Source organism: Argentina anserina, chromosome 4 (genome assembly GCF_933775445.1).
Source record: "Argentina anserina chromosome 4, drPotAnse1.1, whole genome shotgun sequence".
Classification (NCBI taxonomy): Eukaryota; Viridiplantae; Streptophyta; class Magnoliopsida; order Rosales; family Rosaceae; genus Argentina; species Argentina anserina.
Window position 1 is genome coordinate 24,195,203 of NC_065875.1, and position 19,865 is coordinate 24,215,067.

A 19,865-nucleotide genomic window follows, 5' to 3' on the forward strand; every position below is an offset into this window, starting at 1 on the left:
AATCAAATTGATTGTTTACTAACCATAAACATGTATCTTACTCCAATTGGACATGGAATGGTGACAAGCGTCGTGACTAATAGCAAATGATTCATATTCACTCGTCTATTTCTCTCTTCCCCACTTCTATATCCGACCAATTCGTTTGAGTTTAGTGAACACATCAAACCCGAAATTCTTAGCTCCTACTAACCTCCTTTCGTCTTTCTTGGCAATCATAGCATGATTAGTTAACTTGATTAGTACTACATGCTTCCAACAAGTTTTGGTTAGCAAAAAACACAGACATAGAGAGTGACACTGTTGGCATCCATGATCATATGAAGGAGTGGACCTTAAATAACCATGCTATGTCTGTGTCACAATTTTTTTGTCTTCCTCGTCTAGGGCACTCTCCCTTAAATAACAGCTAATTAAGTACCATTGTCTTCCACGTTTCGTATTAAACAAATGCTCTCCTCCATCAAACCCATTATAGTTATATTCGATCTTCCTATTCAGATCTGTACCTGCCAATTCTGCTGCATGATCGATCTTCCATATGCTTCCATCATATAGCTTCCACCTTACTCGATCTTTTGGGGCCACTAAAAGTTCCAATGATTTGAAGGCTTCACCTTCTCAGTTTTCTCCATGTTTCTTCTAATGATGTAAAGCTTCGCTTTCTGCTTTCTTCCTAAGGTTGTATACATTAATTTGGAGATTTAGGGCCTGTGCCATTTTTATAAGGTCAGTAGTCCTTTTCCAGCTCGGCAGAATGCATGGCTTCCTTGCATGATACTCCAAACATTATTAAGTGGGTGGCCGGAGATTCATTCGGTATACCGCTAAATTGCACTCAATCAAGTGTTCCAATATAAAAGATCTCGATGGTTGATGCTGAGTTTGGTTAAAGAAACTCTTGCTGAAATCATTCTTCTAGCTTTACTATGAGGGAGAGAGTAAAGCTAGCAATAGTACTAAATGTTCAACAAATTAAATTCTATTACCACATTGAATCAAATCACGCGTGTTGTGTATTCTATTTATGCAAAACATTTCGAATACATGTCATATATACCAAGTGAAAATAATATTAGCAATTTCAAATTATAACGCAAGGAGTTCAAACTTCTACCCCTATTATATAATCCAAACCTTAATCAAACTGAAGAATTTAATTACGTTTGATAACAGTTTAATGTGACTTCACTAGCATTTTTGGATTTCCGACACACTTAATCTTAACCTTTATTCCCATGCAATCCAATCCAAGTTGAGGATTCTACATTGTAAGTTTCTTACTCCCATATGATCAACAACAGTGAAAACAAGTTACTCCAATGTAAAAGAATCGAGAGGCCATCATATCTTATATAATTTTTACCGCTGTGAAACTTTGTAGAAATGACGGTGACGACGGTGACGACGAGTATCTGGCTGGTTGGATCTAAAAAAAAAAAGCCTATAACAACGGGGGCGTGTGTATATAAGGCCCCCCCGTCGCGTTAGATCTCCTTCATTCTCACTTCTCAACTCAACAACCAGACCAAGAAGAAGAAGAAGAAGCCTCAAGCTCTTCTCCTTTCTTCTTCTCAATCAGATCTCTCATCTTCTCCGACCACAACCTTCGCATTTCTTCATTCGCTAGGTAACAATTCTTATCCTTCTTGTTTTGCTCTTTCATATATCAATGTCTTCACTCTTCATTTTGGCTGCTCAGCTCAGCTTTGTAATTTTCTGTCGTTTCTGGGGTTGGTGTGCTTGATCATGGGTTTTCATCGTTACTGGGAATTGGGTTTGTGTGTAATTCTGGTTTGCTTGAGCCAAAATGCTTGCTTGCTTGTCATCGACTATTGTCTTTGAATGGTGTGATCGGGTTGCAAAGTTCAGATCTTTGTAGTCTCTCAGTGTCTGTTGTAGATCTGATTGACCACAATTTCTGATTGGGATGCTGAAATCCTATAATGAGATCTCTATGAAGATTGGCTCAATTTTGTAAAATTTTTGTGCTGTTTGAGAATTGTTGTTATACTTCAACATGGATCTGCAAATCTCGTTGTGCTTTTCCTCTAGTCAACTTATAGTTTCTTTGTCCCAGTTTTGCTATAATGCTTTGTTTTAAGTTGCAACTTACAAGTCAAAATGCATATCAGCTATTTAAGCTTGTGGCACCTTAGTTTATTTGCTGAGTGTATTCGAGATCATTGTTTTACTTGATCAAGATTCTTCTTTTTCCGTTTAGTACTGTATGATCAATTTATGTTCTGAGATATAATACTACTTCTCATTGGAATGCTTTGATCAGCAAGAAGCTCGTTGGAGATCATATTGTTTGTTTGTTGGTTAGTTTTCATCTTGGCTTTATTGTTATGATGATTGCTGTCTTCTACATTCTGTGGATGCATTAGAATAATTAATAAAAGATAGTGGTTTGTTGTATGTATCATGTTTTGGTCTGAATGTAGCATATATCTCTGATTAAAGGGAAAAAGTGACAGGCTGCTCAGGCATTTTGTATATTAAATTTTTCTTAGTGTGAGCAATACAATGCCATTTCTTGAAATCTAATAAAAATATCACACTTTTTTTCCTGCTATTCTTTCAGATTTTGAACAAGAGACAAAGATGGTGAAGATCTGTTGCATAGGAGCTGGATATGTCGGTGGGCCTACTATGGCTGTGATTGCCCTCAAGTGCCCAGATATTGAAGTAGCTGTTGTTGACATTTCTGTGCCACGGATCAGTGCCTGGAACAGTGATACTCTCCCCATATATGAGCCTGGCCTGGATGATGTGGTTAAACAGTGCAGAGGAAAGAACCTATTCTTCAGCACTGATGTTGAGAAACATGTTATGGAGGCAGACATTGTCTTTGTTTCAGTCAACACACCCACCAAGACCCAGGGTCTTGGTGCTGGAAAAGCAGCCGATCTTACGTACTGGGAGAGCGCTGCTCGAATGATTGCAGATGTATCAAAGTCTGACAAAATTGTTGTTGAGAAGTCAACTGTGCCGGTGAAAACAGCTGAGGCTATTGAAAAGATTCTGACTCACAACAGCAAAGGAATCAACTTCCAAATTCTCTCAAACCCCGAATTTCTTGCTGAGGGAACTGCAATCCAAGACCTTTTCAATCCTGACCGAGTCCTCATCGGAGGTAGGGAAACCCCAGCAGGTGAGAAGGCAATTCAAGAACTCAAGAAGGTTTATGCCCGTTGGGTTCCTGAAGAACAAATTATTTGCTCTAATTTGTGGTCTGCTGAGCTCTCAAAGCTTGCTGCCAATGCCTTCTTGGCACAGAGGATTTCTTCTGTCAATGCCATGTCAGCTCTATGTGAAGCAACTGGTGCAGATGTCACTCAAGTGGCACATGCTGTTGGCAAGGACACAAGAATTGGGCCGAAGTTTTTAAATGCCAGTGTTGGTTTTGGTGGATCTTGCTTCCAGAAGGATATCTTAAACTTGGTATATATCTGTGAGTGCAATGGCCTTCCTGAGGTCGCAAACTACTGGAAACAGGTCATTAAGATCAATGACTACCAGAAGTCCCGGTTTGTCAACCGAGTGGTTTCCTCAATGTTCAACACTGTCTCCAGTAAAAAGATTGCAATTCTAGGATTTGCCTTCAAGAAGGACACTGGTGACACCAGGGAGACCCCAGCCATTGATGTGTGTAATGGGCTGTTGGGTGATAAGGCCCTGTTGAGCATTTATGACCCTCAGGTAAATGAGGAGCAGATCCAGAGGGACCTTGCAATGAAGAAGTTCGATTGGGACCACCCCATTCATCTTCAACCTGTAAGCCCAACTGCTGTGAAGCAAGTTAGTGTAGTTTGGGATGCTTATGCAGCAACAAAGGATGCTCATGGCATTTGCATCCTGACCGAGTGGGATGAATTCAAAAGCCTTGACTACAAGAAAATTTATGATCAGATGCAGAAGCCTGCTTTTGTCTTTGATGGAAGAAATGTTGTCAACGCAGAGAAGCTGAGGCAAATTGGGTTCATTGTGTACTCCATTGGAAAGCCCCTCGACCACTGGCTCAAGGACATGCCTGCTGTTGCCTAAATTCTTGAGGAGCACATATTCTGAAGTTTCAGGGATGGTTGAATTATAATTGAAGTCTGGTGCTGGGATTGCATGCATTTGTTGTTTATTGTACTGTGTTCTATTTGTTGTTCCCATACTCCTATACTCTGGGGCTATGTTTTGTCTTATTCTACATAGAATGTCTGAAATTTTGTTATTCTCATAGTTTAAAGTAATAAACCAAGAAATTACAGTTTTATATATCTATCAATTCTCCTGATTATGTTTATGGTGTCCAAATCTTGTGGAGTTGTGGTCCTCTTGGGAATTTTTTTGTAACAATGATGATGATATATTGCAGAACTTTATGTCGACAGCAACCTTCAACAGCCATGAATCATTTGACAAATTTTTGGGAAAATGTGGAGGCTACAACGTGTTCAATCTCTTTTCAGAGAGAAATTCCATTTTTTATTTCTGAAATGTATGTTCACCGAATTTTATAATATGTTCATTGAATTGTGAAATTTAAATTTCTTCTATATTCTCGCAAGATATTGAAAATAATTTTCAAATCGTGTTCTTTTTGATGTTGTATAAATTCAAAGGTGGTCCGATCTCCATACATTCATAGTGATCTCGGAATTAATAAATTTATAAATAAACAAACGAATAATTTTCCGACTCCCACAAATTGTATATTGTTCACGTTATCTCAAGTATTTACACACCGTGTACTAAAATCCCCACAAGGAATACTAATATAGTCAAAAATTCAAAATACATCAACGAGTTAGGGTATTTTAGTAAATTCAAACCAGAGTCCGATTCGGACCTATAAACATATATAGGATCCAGCCCATAGATTTCACAAATCAAATCAAACCCGGTTTATTCACATCCGGCCCGCCTCGTTTTTTCAACAAAAGCACGAACCCTACCCTCCTTATCTTTCATCGTCTTCTACCTACCGCCTTCTATACACGCTCAGATCTACATAAAATTTCTTCAAATTTCCCCAAATTTCTTGTCGTAATCTCTAGATCTGGCACCGATCTGCTTAAGCCCCAATTTTTTCTAGCGATTAACCCCAAAATCAACCCAACCCATCAAGCTCGTACATTCTAGGGTTTCGGTTCCTAATCAGCCCTTTTTGTCCTCGAATCCTCCAATTTCTTACGATTTCCGAATCGGATTATCGAGATCTATCTTTCCCCTCTCAAATTTGGTCCTGATTTTGGGGAATTCTGACCCTTTGAATTTCTAGGGTTTCGTAAATTTCATGTCGTTGGGGTTTGGTCCTATTGTGTAAATTTGTATAGGGGTTTTTTTCCTTGCGCTGTTGTATAGCTTTTGCATATATTTTTTGTGAATCCTTTCATATATTCGTTCGCCAATTGCGAACCTAGGGTTAGGGTTTCTGAAAAAAAAATCAACCTTTGAATTTTGTCAAATTAGATTGGGGATACGATTCATAAGGTCGATTGATTGATTCTTGTGTATCAATTGGTGGTCAATCATATCAATTGAGCTCTCAGTCATCTCTGTTTCATCTTCCCGCCCTATTTGTATAGGTAAAGTCTTTTTTGAGCTGTTTTATGTTTATTTTATCGCATATTATTGTCTATTATTCTGTTAAATAATAGATATAATATTGAGCCTTGATATTGTTTGTTAGTTTTTCTAGTAATGAGGTATAATGTATAATGTAGCCATTGTATAAATGAAGCTGGTTGTTATTTGGTGGTTACTTACTCTTAAGAATATCTGATATCCATGTGTGTTACGTAGTAATGCTGTATGCATGCCCTTTTGGGATTGTCGAAGCTCATAAGTGTTTCTCTCTTTCAGATTGATATGGGAGTCAAGAGGCCTTTTGATGATGTGGATTTCAAGGAGCTTCCTTATAAGCATTCAAGGCAGCTTGATTGCAGTGACAAGTCTTCTCCATTGTCTAATGTTGTTTCTTTTTATAGTGCGCCCGAAAAACCATATGTTTCAGGTACAGGACATTGTGGTGTTGAATCATTTCATGTCTTGCTTCCTACAGTAATTTTAGTATGAACTTTTCACGAGTGAACATAGATATTTTGGGCAATTTGTATTGAGGTCTGATCTTATTTTGCAAATAGGTGAGGATGGGGATGGCCTTTGTAAATCTCAGTGGCTTGGGCCCATACTAGAAAAGTATAATGTTGATAAAGATTCAACAGCTCTCAGTGAAGGTTGTGTGAAGAATGCTACCTCTGCATTTGTAGCAAGTTTTCGTGGTGAAGAAGAAGCTGGTTCTTGTGGACAAGGTGCTTATCCTCCTCATGCAGAGTATTTTGAATATGAATACCCGAGGAGAGCATTTGTTCCTCTCAATGATGATTACTCTTCTTTATTGGATCGCTCTCCAAGAAAACAAGTTCCTATTGGGCCAAATTATCAAGCAAGTATTCCATCATGGAGTGGACACTCCAAAAAGTTGAATCAAGAAGATGGGGGTTATATCAACCACCACTCCTTACAGTTAACAACTGAGTATGACGTTGACGAAATGCTTTTGGGAACTACTGTTATTCCAATGTCTGACGTGCACGTGTCAGCTCTAGAGTGCAATAAGGTGGGACAGGGGCGGAAAAATTGTAAATGCATAGACTCAGGGACCTACAGGTGTGTTCAGCAGCATATCATAGAAGCGCGAAAAGAACTTAAAAGGACTCTTGGAAATGAAAAGTTTGTGAAGTTGGGTTTTCGTGACATGGGAGAGGAAGTAGTAGCACTAAGATGGAGTGATAAAGAAGAACAAGCTTTTCATGATGTTGTTTACTCCAATCCTGCATCATTGGGTAGAAAATTTTGGAAGCATTTGTCTGCGGTATTCCCTTCTCGAAGTGAAAGGGAACTAGTCAGCTATTACTTTAATGTGTTCATGCTTCGTAGGCGGGCTGTTCAAAACAGATCTATTATTTTAGAAATAGACAGTGATGATGATGAGTGGCATGGAAGCTATTGGGGTGCCAATGGTGGTACGGTTGCAGAAGATGATGAAGACTCTGTTGTTGACTCTGTTGAGGATGGTCAACCAGTGGGCCCTAGAGGGTACTCTGAAGAAGATGATAGTGATGATGATGACAGTGATGGTGATGATTATGTGGGATATGGTGAAGATGGTGGAATGGATCATATAAGAGGAGAATCATACAGGTGGAAATTGGTTAATGAGGCAAAAAGAGATACTATATCTCAGAATGGGGAGAAGATTCCTGGGTGTTATGGGGAGGAATTTGGTTATCTAGATGATTCATGTGTATCTTTTGAGTTTCAGCCCTATATGCATGATTCTTGTGGTCGAATGGATGCTGAGCCTGCTGCTGGTGGTTTACAAGGCACTGGATTCAAGGATGATCCTACCCGAAACTTGCATAGCCAAGATGATGCATCTAGTGATGTAGTGGGTCATGGATATCTGTTGGAGCCTTGTGACGCCAAAGTTTGGGATGCTAGGATCCCAACGGATCCCATGAAAGCTATTGATCTTCTACCCACATGGAGCATGATTGAGGACATATTTGATTAAGGCATTGGGACGACCAGAAGGCACCAGCTAGTGGGTAGTAATGGACAGTTGGCAATCAGGTCTAGGATTTCATTCTTTTAACTGTTACAATACGCTATGTAAGATTGTAAGCTCAGTGTCGCCTTCTGAGGGTTAAGGCTAAGTTTTGAGGTTGGCAGTTTAGTTTCTCTGCCTGGAAACATTCTTTCTTTTTTTTCCTGAAAGCACCGGTGATTTTAAAATCGGGTGCTCCTTTTGTACAAAGATTCCATAGAATGTAATGTTTATTTGTATGTCAAGTTCTCTCAATGGAATGAAAATTCACCCAGTCATTTGTATATTTATGAAATTCATGTCCTAGTCGAGGGAAGGCTTTGGGTCACCCTTCTGGTTGGTTGAAGCAGTTAAGCTGTGATGGTTTGGCCTTTCGCTCTTGCTAAGAAAACTCTGCAAAGCTTCTAGTCAATTGATGGATTTGGGTTGTTATGATTTGAAGTTTATAGCAGTTGTGCTTTGGCTTTATGGTCAGGACAAACTAATACGATGGACAACGGTATCCCATCATTTACTGCCTTGTAATTATGAAACGCGTTCCATACAATATATATGACGCATAGAAAAGGAGGATTGTCAAAGGGCCATGGCCATAGCCATGGTAGTAGGGTCAAACAGAGAAACATTGCCATTGGAAAAGTCTACAGCTTCTGCAACTGTATCAGCTATATGAAAGGTCAAGCTTATTCGATTTTTTTTCACAAGAAGGAAAACAATGAGAGTGTCAAACCAATGTATATCCTCTCTATCCTAATGAAGAAAACACATTCAATTAAATTAACACGATCAAATAGGCAGTGAAGACTCTCACAGTCTGGTGATTTCCATTCTGTAAGCCTTAACTTCAAAGCAAGAGAAAGCCTATAGCTTTTCCAGTTTTCCGGTTTCTCCACATAAATGCAAAGGTTTGTGAACTATGTAAGGTACGTATATGTGAATCGATGGAGAGTTGTGAGAAGAGAATTCAGATATATATTATGGTTAGCTATACGTATGACTTTTGCAGCCATAAGAACAAGATAGAATAATTAGGCAAGTTATTATAGTTGTGGGCCTGTGGCTGCAGACTATTACAACTCTACTGGTTCGGCAGTCGACATGGAAACTAGTACTATATCTCATGCTTTTCTATTGTGAGTTTGTGACTTCTTTTTCTTCCAAGTCAATGCTTTTAGAACTGGGTGGATTTCTGAATTAATTGGTCCACAACATTATGGTCAACTAGAAAATCATTCATCAAACAAGTCAATAATATAGGTTTGAAGAGTCATGGTATAGAAAAACTAAAGATTACTTGAGGTCATGTACTTCTGTATAATACTGATGCTTATATACACATGGAAGAGAGTTTTAGTGGATAATTTCCGACTTCATATTTAATAAGACTCGCGAAATGACGAAAAGATGATGCATTTTGCAAGATGCCAAGCAGGAAGTTTTCCAGAAACGACTTGTATCTGGATTAAGGCATACCGTACAAACAGATCTGTACAATATGGTGAGCTGACTTGATCAAACTGCAACTGTTTTGCTGGTGAAAACTAAGCAAATGTGTATTTCTTTGAAGTTTATGTTGTTTGCATCTATATCGATCACTATTGCTTCCGCTGTTTGATGGAAGGTATATATATACAATGATTTAGGTAAACAGCTTCTTTCTGCAACCAAATATCTCCCCATTACCATAATGATATGGGAAATTTCTTTTGGATCAGAGATTGCTTGAACAAGTATAATTCAAATAGGTATTACCTATCTTAACTGCATGAATATGAGGGCAAAATTTGACAGCGGCGTGTCATGACAACCACATCATTTAATATCTTCTATCATTAATTTCTTAATGCCTGCTCTTGAAATTGGGAGTACCAAATTCATTTGGTAATGGTATCATTCAAACATAGTGAACTTATGGATTAACTTCATAAGTTTGTTAAGATTTAGACTATCACAATTCGTTGGCAAGATAAATATTGTTAGAGAACAAAAACCTTATGCAATTCTCTTGTTTCTCATGAGACCAAATATTGCACCTCAGTTGCATGTAAAGAAAGACGTACACAGCATTGTATGAACTAATTCGCAAGCCAAACAACGCCTAAGAAAATAACAATAGAACAAACTCATTATCGAATCCTATGAGGTACACCACAACACAGATACCTCACAATTCGGGTACACTATGAGGTATTGTATGATATAGCCATAGCAAACATGTATATATAGTTAATAGAGGATACTTGGGATTGAATATAACCATGGCCATTGGCCACTGGCCCTATTCACATAAAATCTCCTCTTCACGGGTGGGGACATCTGACCTATTTCACAAGCAAGAGACAAAGGTGTTAAGGCCCAGTTTGGCTAGTTATACATGTTCGTTTTCTCAGTTCCAAAATCTAGAAGTAGAAGACCCCAGTAGTATTATAGTCCTAAAACCTTGGGATTCTCCAGAAAACACAACAGATCAAGACCGTCGATTCCCCCAGCGAAGGCCTCTCGCTGCTCTACACGTGCTGCACAATATATTCTTTCCCTTTTAACCCTTTGCTTCCATGCATGGAATTCTCCTCCGAACTCCAACACACACAAATACTAAGAGAGAGAGAGAGAGAAACAGAAAGGAGAAGAATCAGTCATGGTTGAGCTGTTTTTTACAGGCCTCTTCATCGCCATCATTACCGATCCATTTCTCAGATTTTTGATCTTTTCAATTAATGCCCCCATAAATTTTTTCAGCTCCAATTGAGAAAAGGCCGGGTCTTCATTTTTTGGTTTTTTATTTTATTTTGATGTATATGGAAGAAGAATTTAGAGGGTCCCTACTCTTTGTGGGTCGGATCTCGTACTTCACAAAACTGTCACATCTCTGAACTCTTCGATTCTCATCTGCTCACCAAATAAAGCTCCAAGCTTTGTGATCTGTGCTCGATCTGAGTTCTTCCTCTGATTTCTCTCTGCCATTTGGTTCTGCTTTCTGCAACACAACAACAACAACATCATGGGATGGAATGTAGCATAGAACTATAGCACATTCGAGGTAAGGCTAACGCGAGCTAGTTTTGATTTCGTTTACTTCTGTTGTGTTGTGTTGTGGTCGTTTACAAGTTGTATTGTGGTAGTTTGAGGATTGAGATAAAGAGAAAATGGAGGGGGATCAAAACCAGAACCATCACAAGAAATTCGTGTGCAAGTTTTGCAGCAGGAGATTCCAATGTGGGAAGTCACTTGGTGGTCACATCAGGACCCATTTGAACAAGAAACCAACAACACGAGAAAAAGAACACGAGTTTGAAGAAGATGAGTTTGCTAGAGTTACTAGGACTGCAAAGCTTTCGTCTTTGGATTCCGGGCCCGATGGCCAGTCCGTTTATCGTCTCAGGGAGAATCCCAAGAAGACTTGGAGGTTTGCGGATCACAAAGTTCCGAGCTTTCATCAATCCCAGCTGGAGAAAGTTTGCAAAGAATGTGGGAAAGGTTTTTCATCGCTGAAAGCTTTGTGTGGTCACATGGCTTGTCACTCGGACAAGGAGAGAAAGCTTGTAGAGATTGAAGAGTTTTCTGAGACTAGTGAGAAGCAGAAGCTGGTGATGGATAGTCAGTCTGATACTGAGACCTCATCAACTCCAACAAAGCAGAGAAGGGTGTCAAAGAGGTTGAAGGAGAGCAACTTTGAAGTTCATGGTGGTTGTTCATCTGGTTCTGGAGTTGAGCAAGAACAGCAGGAAGTGGCTATTAGTTTGATGATGTTGTCTCGTGATTCCGGTTATAAAGGGGCTTTGAATTCGTTTGGTGACTCTTCTGATAACAATTCAGTGATTCTGGAGGGTAAGTCATCTTCTATTGATATGAGAATTAGTACTAAGAGAGATCTGAGTTATGCTGCTAAAGTAAATGATGTTATAGACTTGAAGAGAGCAAGAGAGAAAATGTTGAAGTATGAGGAGGTTACTGTTTCTGACAATTCTGATTCTGGATACTATATACATGAACCCAAGAAGGTTGAATCAGATGTTTCTGTAGATGGGTTTGTGAGGAATGGTGAGTTCAAGAAGTACAGAGCTGAATTCGCATCCGGGTTTGGCGGCTATGAGTCCAATGATGTTAAGTCAGGAAGGGGTTTTGGCATCAATACTGAAATGGTGAAGGATTTACCACTAGAAGAAGCTTATGAACAAGACGATAGTGGTTCTGTAAAGTATGCACTGCGAAAATCCACCAAGAATGGTTTTCACAGACCATTTACTAGTGGCTCTTCAAGTGTTGAAGTCTACAAGAATGTTAAAATGAACAGCAAATATGAGTGCTTGACTTGTAACAAGACCTTCCATTCTCATAGAGCTCTTGGGGGTCATAGAGCAAGTCATACAAAGAGCTATGGCTACTCTGAGTCTATTATGTATGAGAGTGGAGAAAACAGCATAGACAGTGACGAGTCTCCTATTCCAACACCTCAGAGTAAGCTTGTTCTTGAGGGCAATAAGCCTTACAAAGGCAAACCCCAAGTTAACCAGGACTTGGGAGCAAAGAAGAATGCAGGCTCTAAGAGAAGCAGGGGGCATGAATGCCCATTCTGCTTCAAAGTTTTCAAGTCAGGCCAAGCTTTAGGTGGTCACAAAAGGTCCCATTTTGTTGGAGGCTGCGAAGTTAAAACTGTGGTACTTGGACAAGAGCATCAGCAGGAGGAGGACGAAGAAGAAGAAGACCTTGAACTTGAAGAACCTGAAAATGAGGCTGATATCCCTACTCTATTTGACTTGAACCTTCCAGCTCCTATGGAGGAAGAAGCAAATGGGAATTTTGAGTACATGTCATGGTAAATTTGAGCTTGGAAGAAGAAGTTAGCCACAACAAGATTGAAACTTTGGTGGGTTTTATCGTCACTCTCTATCATTCTTCTCTAATGATTCAAATGCAGATTAGTATAGACAATTGGAATTTTTGTTTCCCTTAGGCCACAAGTTCAAGGGGTGGAGGTAATGGTTCAATTTCTTGTTCATGGTCTTGAAGAATTAGTTATGCTTTTCTGTTTGTTCTACTAATTTATTTCATTCTCTCAGTTTTAGTGCACTGATTTGTTTCTTCCCAGACATAAATATATATAGATACTGAAACTTTTTTTTTTCTCTTGCTCTCTCTCTCTCTCTCTCTCTCTCTCTCTGAAGATAAATTGTATTGTGTTTTTAGTTCTCAAAGATTTAAAGGATAAGAGATATATAATGGGCAGAGTGCCTGCTCTTGAAACTAACACCTTTTTTTTAGAACATTTAGACCCCCCAAAAAACAAACATCTTTACAAGAACCACTTGCTGCTAAAGGTCTTCTTCCAATTTCCATCACCTATGACCAATTGCTACGAGTCTTTTGACCTCAAGAAAATTTAAAGACAAAAATGATATGTGCACTTCTTCATATCCATGATCAACTCCACTCCACCTATACTTCTAGCAATAGAGACTGTTTTAACACTTAGGACCAAGCTCACTATGTAGATTGTTTTTCCCTGAAGTGTCAAGGACCACATGCTTTATGGCCTTATAGGGAAATGCTTACAAAGTACCACTCTTATGCTAAGACTAGAGAGAGAAAGAAGCTTCCTTTAAAACTCATAAACTCACATGCTTAGCTAAGCCACAGTGTTTTCTGTATTCACACTCAGATTAGATCTTCAAGCCATTCTTCCTTAGTTTCTTGTATTGCTTAAGCTTGAAGGTGGGAGAAGGATGTGTATGATAAATTGGGGAATCATGAGGAATCAAAGTTCATATATTTCACCTTTTCATGATTGGGGAAGAAATGTGGTTCTGGATAGTTGCAGGACACCTAACACTAAGCCCTGAAATTCATATCAGTAATCTGAGAAATCCATATCAGATACACAGTAAGTTATTATTCACCTTTATTAATACTATGTCATTTTAACCATATAAGTTGCTTGTATAGTGTGTATTCTTTGGAAGACCTTATCATCCTCAGGACCACCTTTTTTTTTCTTTTTGGTTCCCATAAAAAGCTCTAGTTAGCTTGCAACTGCACCAACTCAGAATCAAAAACCATTTTAAAGAGTATCAATTATCAATTACTTTTTATGTAAATAGAATTATGAACTCATATGGTTATGCATCAGATGTATTAAAATACCCACTTGTGGAAAAACACCAAGCCTTTCAAAGACACACTGCATTATTGCCTTCTGTAAGGCAGCTAGTCATATATCATCACAAAGTTTACTAGCTTTATTAACCAGAAGTAGCCACATCTGACATCTTCTTTGTTTAGTATTTTGTGGATTTGCAAAACTTTAAGCCCATTGTTTTTCTTAAACCATAGGCTACAGCCCACCACTGGGGGTGCTTAACTTCCTTAATTACATAGCATCTTTGATAACTCTGTAAAGGCTTCCATGTTTTTTGTTGGGTAAATGGGCAACTGATCCCATAAGATGTGAATGGATTACCTAAGAATTAAGGTAGGGTATCTTTGTGTTTCTGGTATGTATTTTGTGTGAGCATCTCTGTCATGCCTTTTTCTGATCCTATACAGCGGAATATATCATAGAGTTAACTTGATCCCAGACTATGGAAAAAAAAAATATTTGCTCACAACTTAGATTACCTAGCCTTTTTAACAATTAGATTACCTATAATTTTTATGGCATGACAATTTGGGCTGGTCAATGGGATTGGAATGAAGCTCAAACTTGCTCACAAAAACTTGGGTCTTGCACAAACCATAAAGAATCTGTTAAACACATCAGGTGCTATTTGCTGCATGAACTTTTTCTTTAATCTGAAAATACTTTACAATTGAATGATTGATGGAGGAGTAAGAAATTTTGCCGCATAAGTTGATTTCTACCTGACATTTGGAAGCCACAAAGTAAATTGCAGTATGGGAATGGGCTTTTGGCGGGCCCGCTGCATCTTCTCCATTCTCAGTGTCCATCACAATGAAATGTGCTCAATTACATCATACTGTATGAATATATGTATATGCTAAATGTTTTCTTAACCAACTGTTGGATTTAGACCCTATGTATTTAGTTTTAGTTTTAGAAGACTAAGTACAAAGATTAAAACATTAATGATGCGACAATTACACTAGAACACTACTATCGTATATATACAGTCTTTCGACATTAAGAAAAAGCCGATGATAGTTTAGTCAGCAACGTACTAAATAGAATAAATTACTCTGGCATAATCAAGCCTCTATAGCCAACACGATATTTAAGTCACCATTTACAAGCAAAATAAGAGCATTAGGAACCAAAATAAACGATAAGAAATCCAGAATGAGTTTTCTTCTCTTTCTTCTAGCATCAGTTTTTTTATTTTCACTTGTGATTCTATTGGTCTCTTGTTCCACAAATAAATTAGTAAAATCACCACCAGAATAATGAAGGACAATGACCAGACCTACCTAACAGTATAAACTGCCACAAAATAAAGAGGGTATGAATGATTGGATATGGATGGGAAAATTGAATCGAAGGTGATCGTTTCAGTTGGCCTGTAATCTACTCCCGTACATAACGGCGGGTAAGACGGCGCTGTTTTACCAGTCTCATTCTCCAGTCACACTCACTTTGACCTCCCTATCATATTCCCATGTACAGTCCCAGTCCACATGCTCCTCATTTCCTCAATGACCCATGCGTCATGGTCCAACCATCCCACACTCCAAACCTGCAGTCAACAAGATCCTGTAATATCTCTGGTTAATTTGTTACCTAATCTTTAGTTTTCTCTTAAGATGCGTCGGAGATTAATCAGAAAGAAGACTGGAATCGGAGTCGCCGGATGCTTTGATCAAATTCCAGGTTCAGGTTCAGTGTTTAGTAGTTGATGCATGGTTGAGTTGCCTTCTATAAGTGAATCTGCGAAGAACTGGAGATTGGAAAGGCAACGTTGCTCGATCTGTAGCTTTACGACCACGTTTATTAAACAATATTGGAGAGCTAGCTTGGGTTGGTTGGATTAAACGGAGTAGTTTATGGCAGTCGGCAAGGTAAAAAGGAAGCGTAATATGTGGTCGAAGATGACCAAAAAGGGTACATAAACTAAATAATTAAGGTAAAAGGGCAGTGTCAGCATTTGTTGATTTTGTTCCTTCTAATTTAGCAAATCTAACAACTTAATTATCTGCTAGCAGCCGAGGATGAACAACCTCTACACGGGGGATAATCGATCGAGATCGAGAGTATTAGAGATGGATGACGTTGTTTAATATTGATTATATACTCAACAAACAGGCCTATATCACGATGATAAAAATGATATAGTACACAATCTGAATCAAATATCAGATCCTCGATCAGGACTCAAAGTACAGTGAAACTACTTAACTAATAAATACTGCAATTAGTTAGGTAATTAACATGTATAGACAGCATGGAGGTGATGGTGCTTGAATTGGACCACGTAGTCTAATCGATCAACCACTTGAGATGATACTGGGATTCTTCGAATCTTCAACTCTGGCTATAAGAGAAATTAAAAATTAGCTTCTACTGTGATAATTGATCGCCTACTACGGTACTACTTTACTAGCTAGTTAATTTCTGATAGTGTATCGATGTCTTCATGAAGTTCTTTGATTTTTGCATTGGACAACTTGCGCAATTGGCTAAAATGATGATTTGAACTGCAACGAGGATTCGAGGAGACAGCTGATCAAACAAAATGATATGGAAGCTTGATAATTCAAGTGGGCAAGTGCACCAGTACTGCAATACAATGATCAAAAATCAGATATGGAACAAGCACTAGATCCCAAGTACCTAGTACCAGTGTAGCAGATAGCTCTGCAACCAATCATAAATTCGCATAATGTTAGTGGTGGTGCACTGGTGCATCAATCTATAGCCACAAGGATTTAACAACTCGACCTCGATCCCAACTTAGAAGCTATATCCAATCTACCATGTGTCCATATATACGTTTCTTAATTCTCTCCATATACGGTGCAGCATATATCCCATTACTGTAGTTCATGATCGATCTAATCATTTATAAATCTACATCGTAACATTTCGTTCTAGATAATGTTGTAAATGAACGTATATGGTTATATGATTTATATCCTTTATCATGTGTGTGTGTGTGTCACTTGGGTATTGAAACAAAGAGCGTAGCATCTATAATTTAAACTTCTATATTCTAATGCACATGCAAGAAGCAAGTTGATCATATAAATGGACGTACGGTTTATCTATGTCACTATGTGATTCTGTGTGCATGCTGTGCAAGGCGGTGATTATATATTTATATATAATCTCACACAATATATTATGATCGATGTATAAATAGGTATATATATATATATATATTTCTCCGTTATCATTAATTTTCATTAAATTGTTTTGAATGATGGTCTAATTGTATAGTGTTTAATCGATTACCATCTTATCCATCAAACGGATTGCGCATTCCTGGAGGAACAATGTCCCCAAGAAGCCCTTCATCTGTACGAACTGGTTCTACTGGGAGTCGCTCGTGGTTTTGATTAATAATAGTGCTCTGGGATCCTCCGGCTGTTTCATCATGATGGTGATGATGAGTGCTACCAGCCGGGGCTAATCGGTGCGACTGCGACCGCCCTACTGTCAAATTTTGAGCCGAACTAATTTGTGATCTGGGTTGAATTGAAGTTGGATAATGCATGAACTGCGAGACTGGAGGAAGCTGCATTAACTGGCTTCCTGAGGCAAAGCCGGATTGGTCATGACTATATATATTGACTCCCCCGCTGCCGCCGCGAGGGAATGCAACCGTATGATGACAGTGCTGCCCTTCATACGTTGTAATTACTGTCGTTGGATCTTCTGAGGAACGCTCAACTCTTTTTTTCACTGTGCATTTGCTATTCGTGCAACGATAGTAGCTCCTGCGCCAAAAAATTAAGATTCAAACAAGTTAGTGCTCATAGGAATAATAGCAGAAGTACTCATTTCTAATCATTTTGAAACTAGAAAACGTAAGAATTCGAAGGTTAATTACCTTGGATAGGGACTATTCTTAACAGCCTTCTGTCCATATTTCCGCCAACGGTAGCCATCCTCGAGATGATCAACTTCACTCTTAGTCACAAACGCAAATCTTGGCTGCCGGATTCGCTTCTGCCCCTTCTTTTTATTCACCTTCGTGGTGCTACTCCTACAAAATATTTTACCTACAACTGTCACAATAAAAAACAAAACTTGAAAATCCAAAAGGAACTGAAGGAGGCATTTTTATTACGTACTATCTTCGCGAGTTTGGAAATGAACTATAAAATGAATCTTCTTTGGTTATCCTCCATTTATAATTTGATCCGATATTAAGTACGTACTATACACCGACAATAAAAGAAGAAGTTGAAAAATCTACGCTTTAGGTGCTATTTCACAATATTCGTGACAAATATAAGTAATACAACGAAGAAAGAATCCGACTACCGGCGGAAATTCCTTAGTACTTTTATGGATCTGAAGCTTATATTTAATTAAAAATTAATTAGATACACACACTGTAAACCCTAACTTGATCTAATGTATGAGCAAACAAATTGGAACCCTAAGGGGGCATAGTTATTTAAGTTCGTCAAACAGAGCATATATATGCAGGATCCATATATGCATCCCAATCTAAAACCATGGTTCTTAAGAGCATCAAAATGTACATACGAGAGAGTAATATATGTACGGAGTTCATATATGTAGTAGTATATATGGTACATGTAATTATAAGCCATCATTGATTATTAGGAAGCAATCCAAAGTATTTTGGACCACAGAACAATGAAGAATCCCATCGAAGTATTATGAACGCGCAAACACTTTCTCCTTGACAAGCATTATGTCATGCACTACGTCACATGCATGCATCTTAATTAATCGTTCACAAGAAATCTCCAGAAGTAAAATTATTGTTCCCCTTTCCAATGAGAAGAACAAAATTTCCAGGGACAAGAGCATGCCCTTATTAATTTACGATAAAATTAAAAGAGGACGCAAAATTTTTAATCCCAGAAAGCGTGAAAAGATATACTACGCCATTCCCGCCGCAAAAACAGGCAAACAGCACTAGTATTCGACTACCAAACCCAAAAACAGAATCATAATCCAGAAAAGAAAAACCCCCCTTCATTTTCCTCAATTTGCATTTTGCCCTACCCCTCTCTCTCTCTCTCTTCTCCTTCCCTACTCTGCCCTCCACTTGCATGCCAGAACAGCTTTCTCTTTAGTCTACACGTACGGACGATCAAATCTCAGAGATTTGGCTTAGAAATCTCTGAGATTAGCAGTTGCTCACTTTTGTCCGACTTTTTCCAGATATAACTTTCAATAAAATCATCTGTCACTTTTTAGCGCAAGGTAAAGCAGGTTAATTACTAATCAAGCCTCTATATGAGCATGGGGATGTATATGCTGTGTGGATCATATATATATGCATGATGATGATCACTCACGGTGTCTCGGGAGGTGGTGTACTGCCGGAGCCAGTAGACTTCTCCGTCGGGTCTTCGGTGGAGCTTGACGAGACAGATCCGACCAAGAGGGCAGGGTCGGAGCTAGTATTACTGCTTCTTTCGGGAACTTGTTCAGCAGGAGTAGTTGTACTGCTGCTTCCCGTCATATCGGACCTGTCCTCGGCCCCGATCGGGTCGTCCGGGCTGAAATTCCAGCCGAATTCGCTGAGTACGGTGGTGTCGCGATCGTTGGTGAAGAAGTAGGCGTTGGCCCAGCTCGGCTCGGTGGGGAAGCCGGTAAGTTCCGGATCGCGTGCGTCCTTGTCGCCGTCCATGGAAGCGGAGGAGGATCGGACAGAGTGGAATATTGGAAATGGGAAGGAGAAGTGAGCATGAATATGAACAGGAGATAAAGATGGAGTAATTAGTAACTAGGGTTTTGGTGTGATTGAAAGGAAGGTGTGGTAGTTTTTGAAAGGGAATGGAAAGCTTAGACGCGTCGATGAACAGTTGAAGGAAGAGAGTGGGAGGAGATAGAGAAGAGAGCAGAAGGGGAGTGGAAAAAAGAATCAAAACAGAGAAGAAGGAGAAGGAAAAAGATAAGTTAGAAAAAAATGGTGTCAACCTCGGTGAAATAGTACGGGAGGCTGATATTGAACCAAAAGAGCCAAAAGGGTTAGCGACAGAAAGCGAGACAGAGCAGGGGCAATTGGGCTACACGCGCATAAACTCTATGAAGTATGAACACTCGAACAAAGAAAACGTGACGTACTGAATACTGTGTATACTCAATTTTTTTGTATAC

The 19,865-nt window shown here is 38.9% G+C and overlaps 4 protein-coding genes across 4 annotated transcripts; 3 read left to right on the forward strand and 1 right to left on the reverse strand.

Annotated features, from left to right (window-relative positions):
• Nucleotides 1-1,492: 1,492 nt before the first annotated feature.
• On the forward strand, nucleotides 1,493-4,267 carry LOC126791938 (UDP-glucose 6-dehydrogenase 2). Its single transcript, XM_050518438.1, has 2 exons — nucleotides 1,493-1,630; nucleotides 2,588-4,267. Exon 2 carries the CDS (start codon nucleotides 2,608-2,610, stop codon nucleotides 4,048-4,050), a length of 1,443 nt encoding a protein of 480 aa, XP_050374395.1. The 5' UTR covers nucleotides 1,493-1,630; nucleotides 2,588-2,607; the 3' UTR covers nucleotides 4,051-4,267.
• Nucleotides 4,268-4,911: 644 nt separating this feature from the next.
• Nucleotides 4,912-7,877, forward strand: LOC126791937 (uncharacterized). Its single transcript, XM_050518437.1, has 3 exons — nucleotides 4,912-5,585; nucleotides 5,863-6,013; nucleotides 6,144-7,877. Exons 2-3 carry the CDS (start codon nucleotides 5,869-5,871, stop codon nucleotides 7,574-7,576), a joined length of 1,578 nt encoding a protein of 525 aa, XP_050374394.1. The 5' UTR covers nucleotides 4,912-5,585; nucleotides 5,863-5,868; the 3' UTR covers nucleotides 7,577-7,877.
• Nucleotides 7,878-10,709: 2,832 nt separating this feature from the next.
• Nucleotides 10,710-12,612, forward strand: LOC126791491 (uncharacterized). Its single transcript, XM_050517948.1, has one exon. The coding sequence runs from the start codon at nucleotides 10,756-10,758 to the stop codon at nucleotides 12,427-12,429; it is 1,674 nt and encodes a 557-aa protein (XP_050373905.1). The 5' UTR covers nucleotides 10,710-10,755; the 3' UTR covers nucleotides 12,430-12,612.
• A 3,202-nt stretch (nucleotides 12,613-15,814) lies between these two features.
• On the reverse strand, nucleotides 15,815-19,634 carry LOC126790277 (probable WRKY transcription factor 57). Its single transcript, XM_050516456.1, has 4 exons — nucleotides 19,061-19,634; nucleotides 17,611-17,766; nucleotides 17,013-17,497; nucleotides 15,815-16,337 (listed from the first exon to the last, which is right to left on the reverse strand). Exons 1-3 carry the CDS (start codon nucleotides 19,393-19,395, stop codon nucleotides 17,017-17,019), a joined length of 972 nt encoding a protein of 323 aa, XP_050372413.1. The 5' UTR covers nucleotides 19,396-19,634; the 3' UTR covers nucleotides 15,815-16,337; nucleotides 17,013-17,016.
• Nucleotides 19,635-19,865: the final 231 nt, after the last annotated feature.

Bases quoted from the DNA above. Each gene is read 5' to 3' on its own strand.
- LOC126791938 (XM_050518438.1), top strand. From the start codon at position 2,608: ATGGTGAAGATCTGTTGCATAGGAGCTGGATATGTCGGTGGGCCTACT.
- LOC126791937 (XM_050518437.1), top strand. From the start codon at position 5,869: ATGGGAGTCAAGAGGCCTTTTGATGATGTGGATTTCAAGGAGCTTCCT. The intron at 6,014-6,143 runs GTACAGGACATT...TTTTGCAAATAG, and splicing joins CGAAAAACCATATGTTTCAG to GTGAGGATGGGGATGGCCTT.
- LOC126791491 (XM_050517948.1), top strand. From the start codon at position 10,756: ATGGAGGGGGATCAAAACCAGAACCATCACAAGAAATTCGTGTGCAAG.
- LOC126790277 (XM_050516456.1), bottom strand. From the start codon at position 19,395: ATGGACGGCGACAAGGACGCACGCGATCCGGAACTTACCGGCTTCCCC. The intron at 17,767-19,060 runs GTGAGTGATCAT...AATATTTTGTAG, and splicing joins ACACCACCTCCCGAGACACC to GAGTAGCACCACGAAGGTGA. The intron at 17,498-17,610 runs GTAATTAACCTT...TTTTTGGCGCAG, and splicing joins AAGAATAGTCCCTATCCAAG to GAGCTACTATCGTTGCACGA.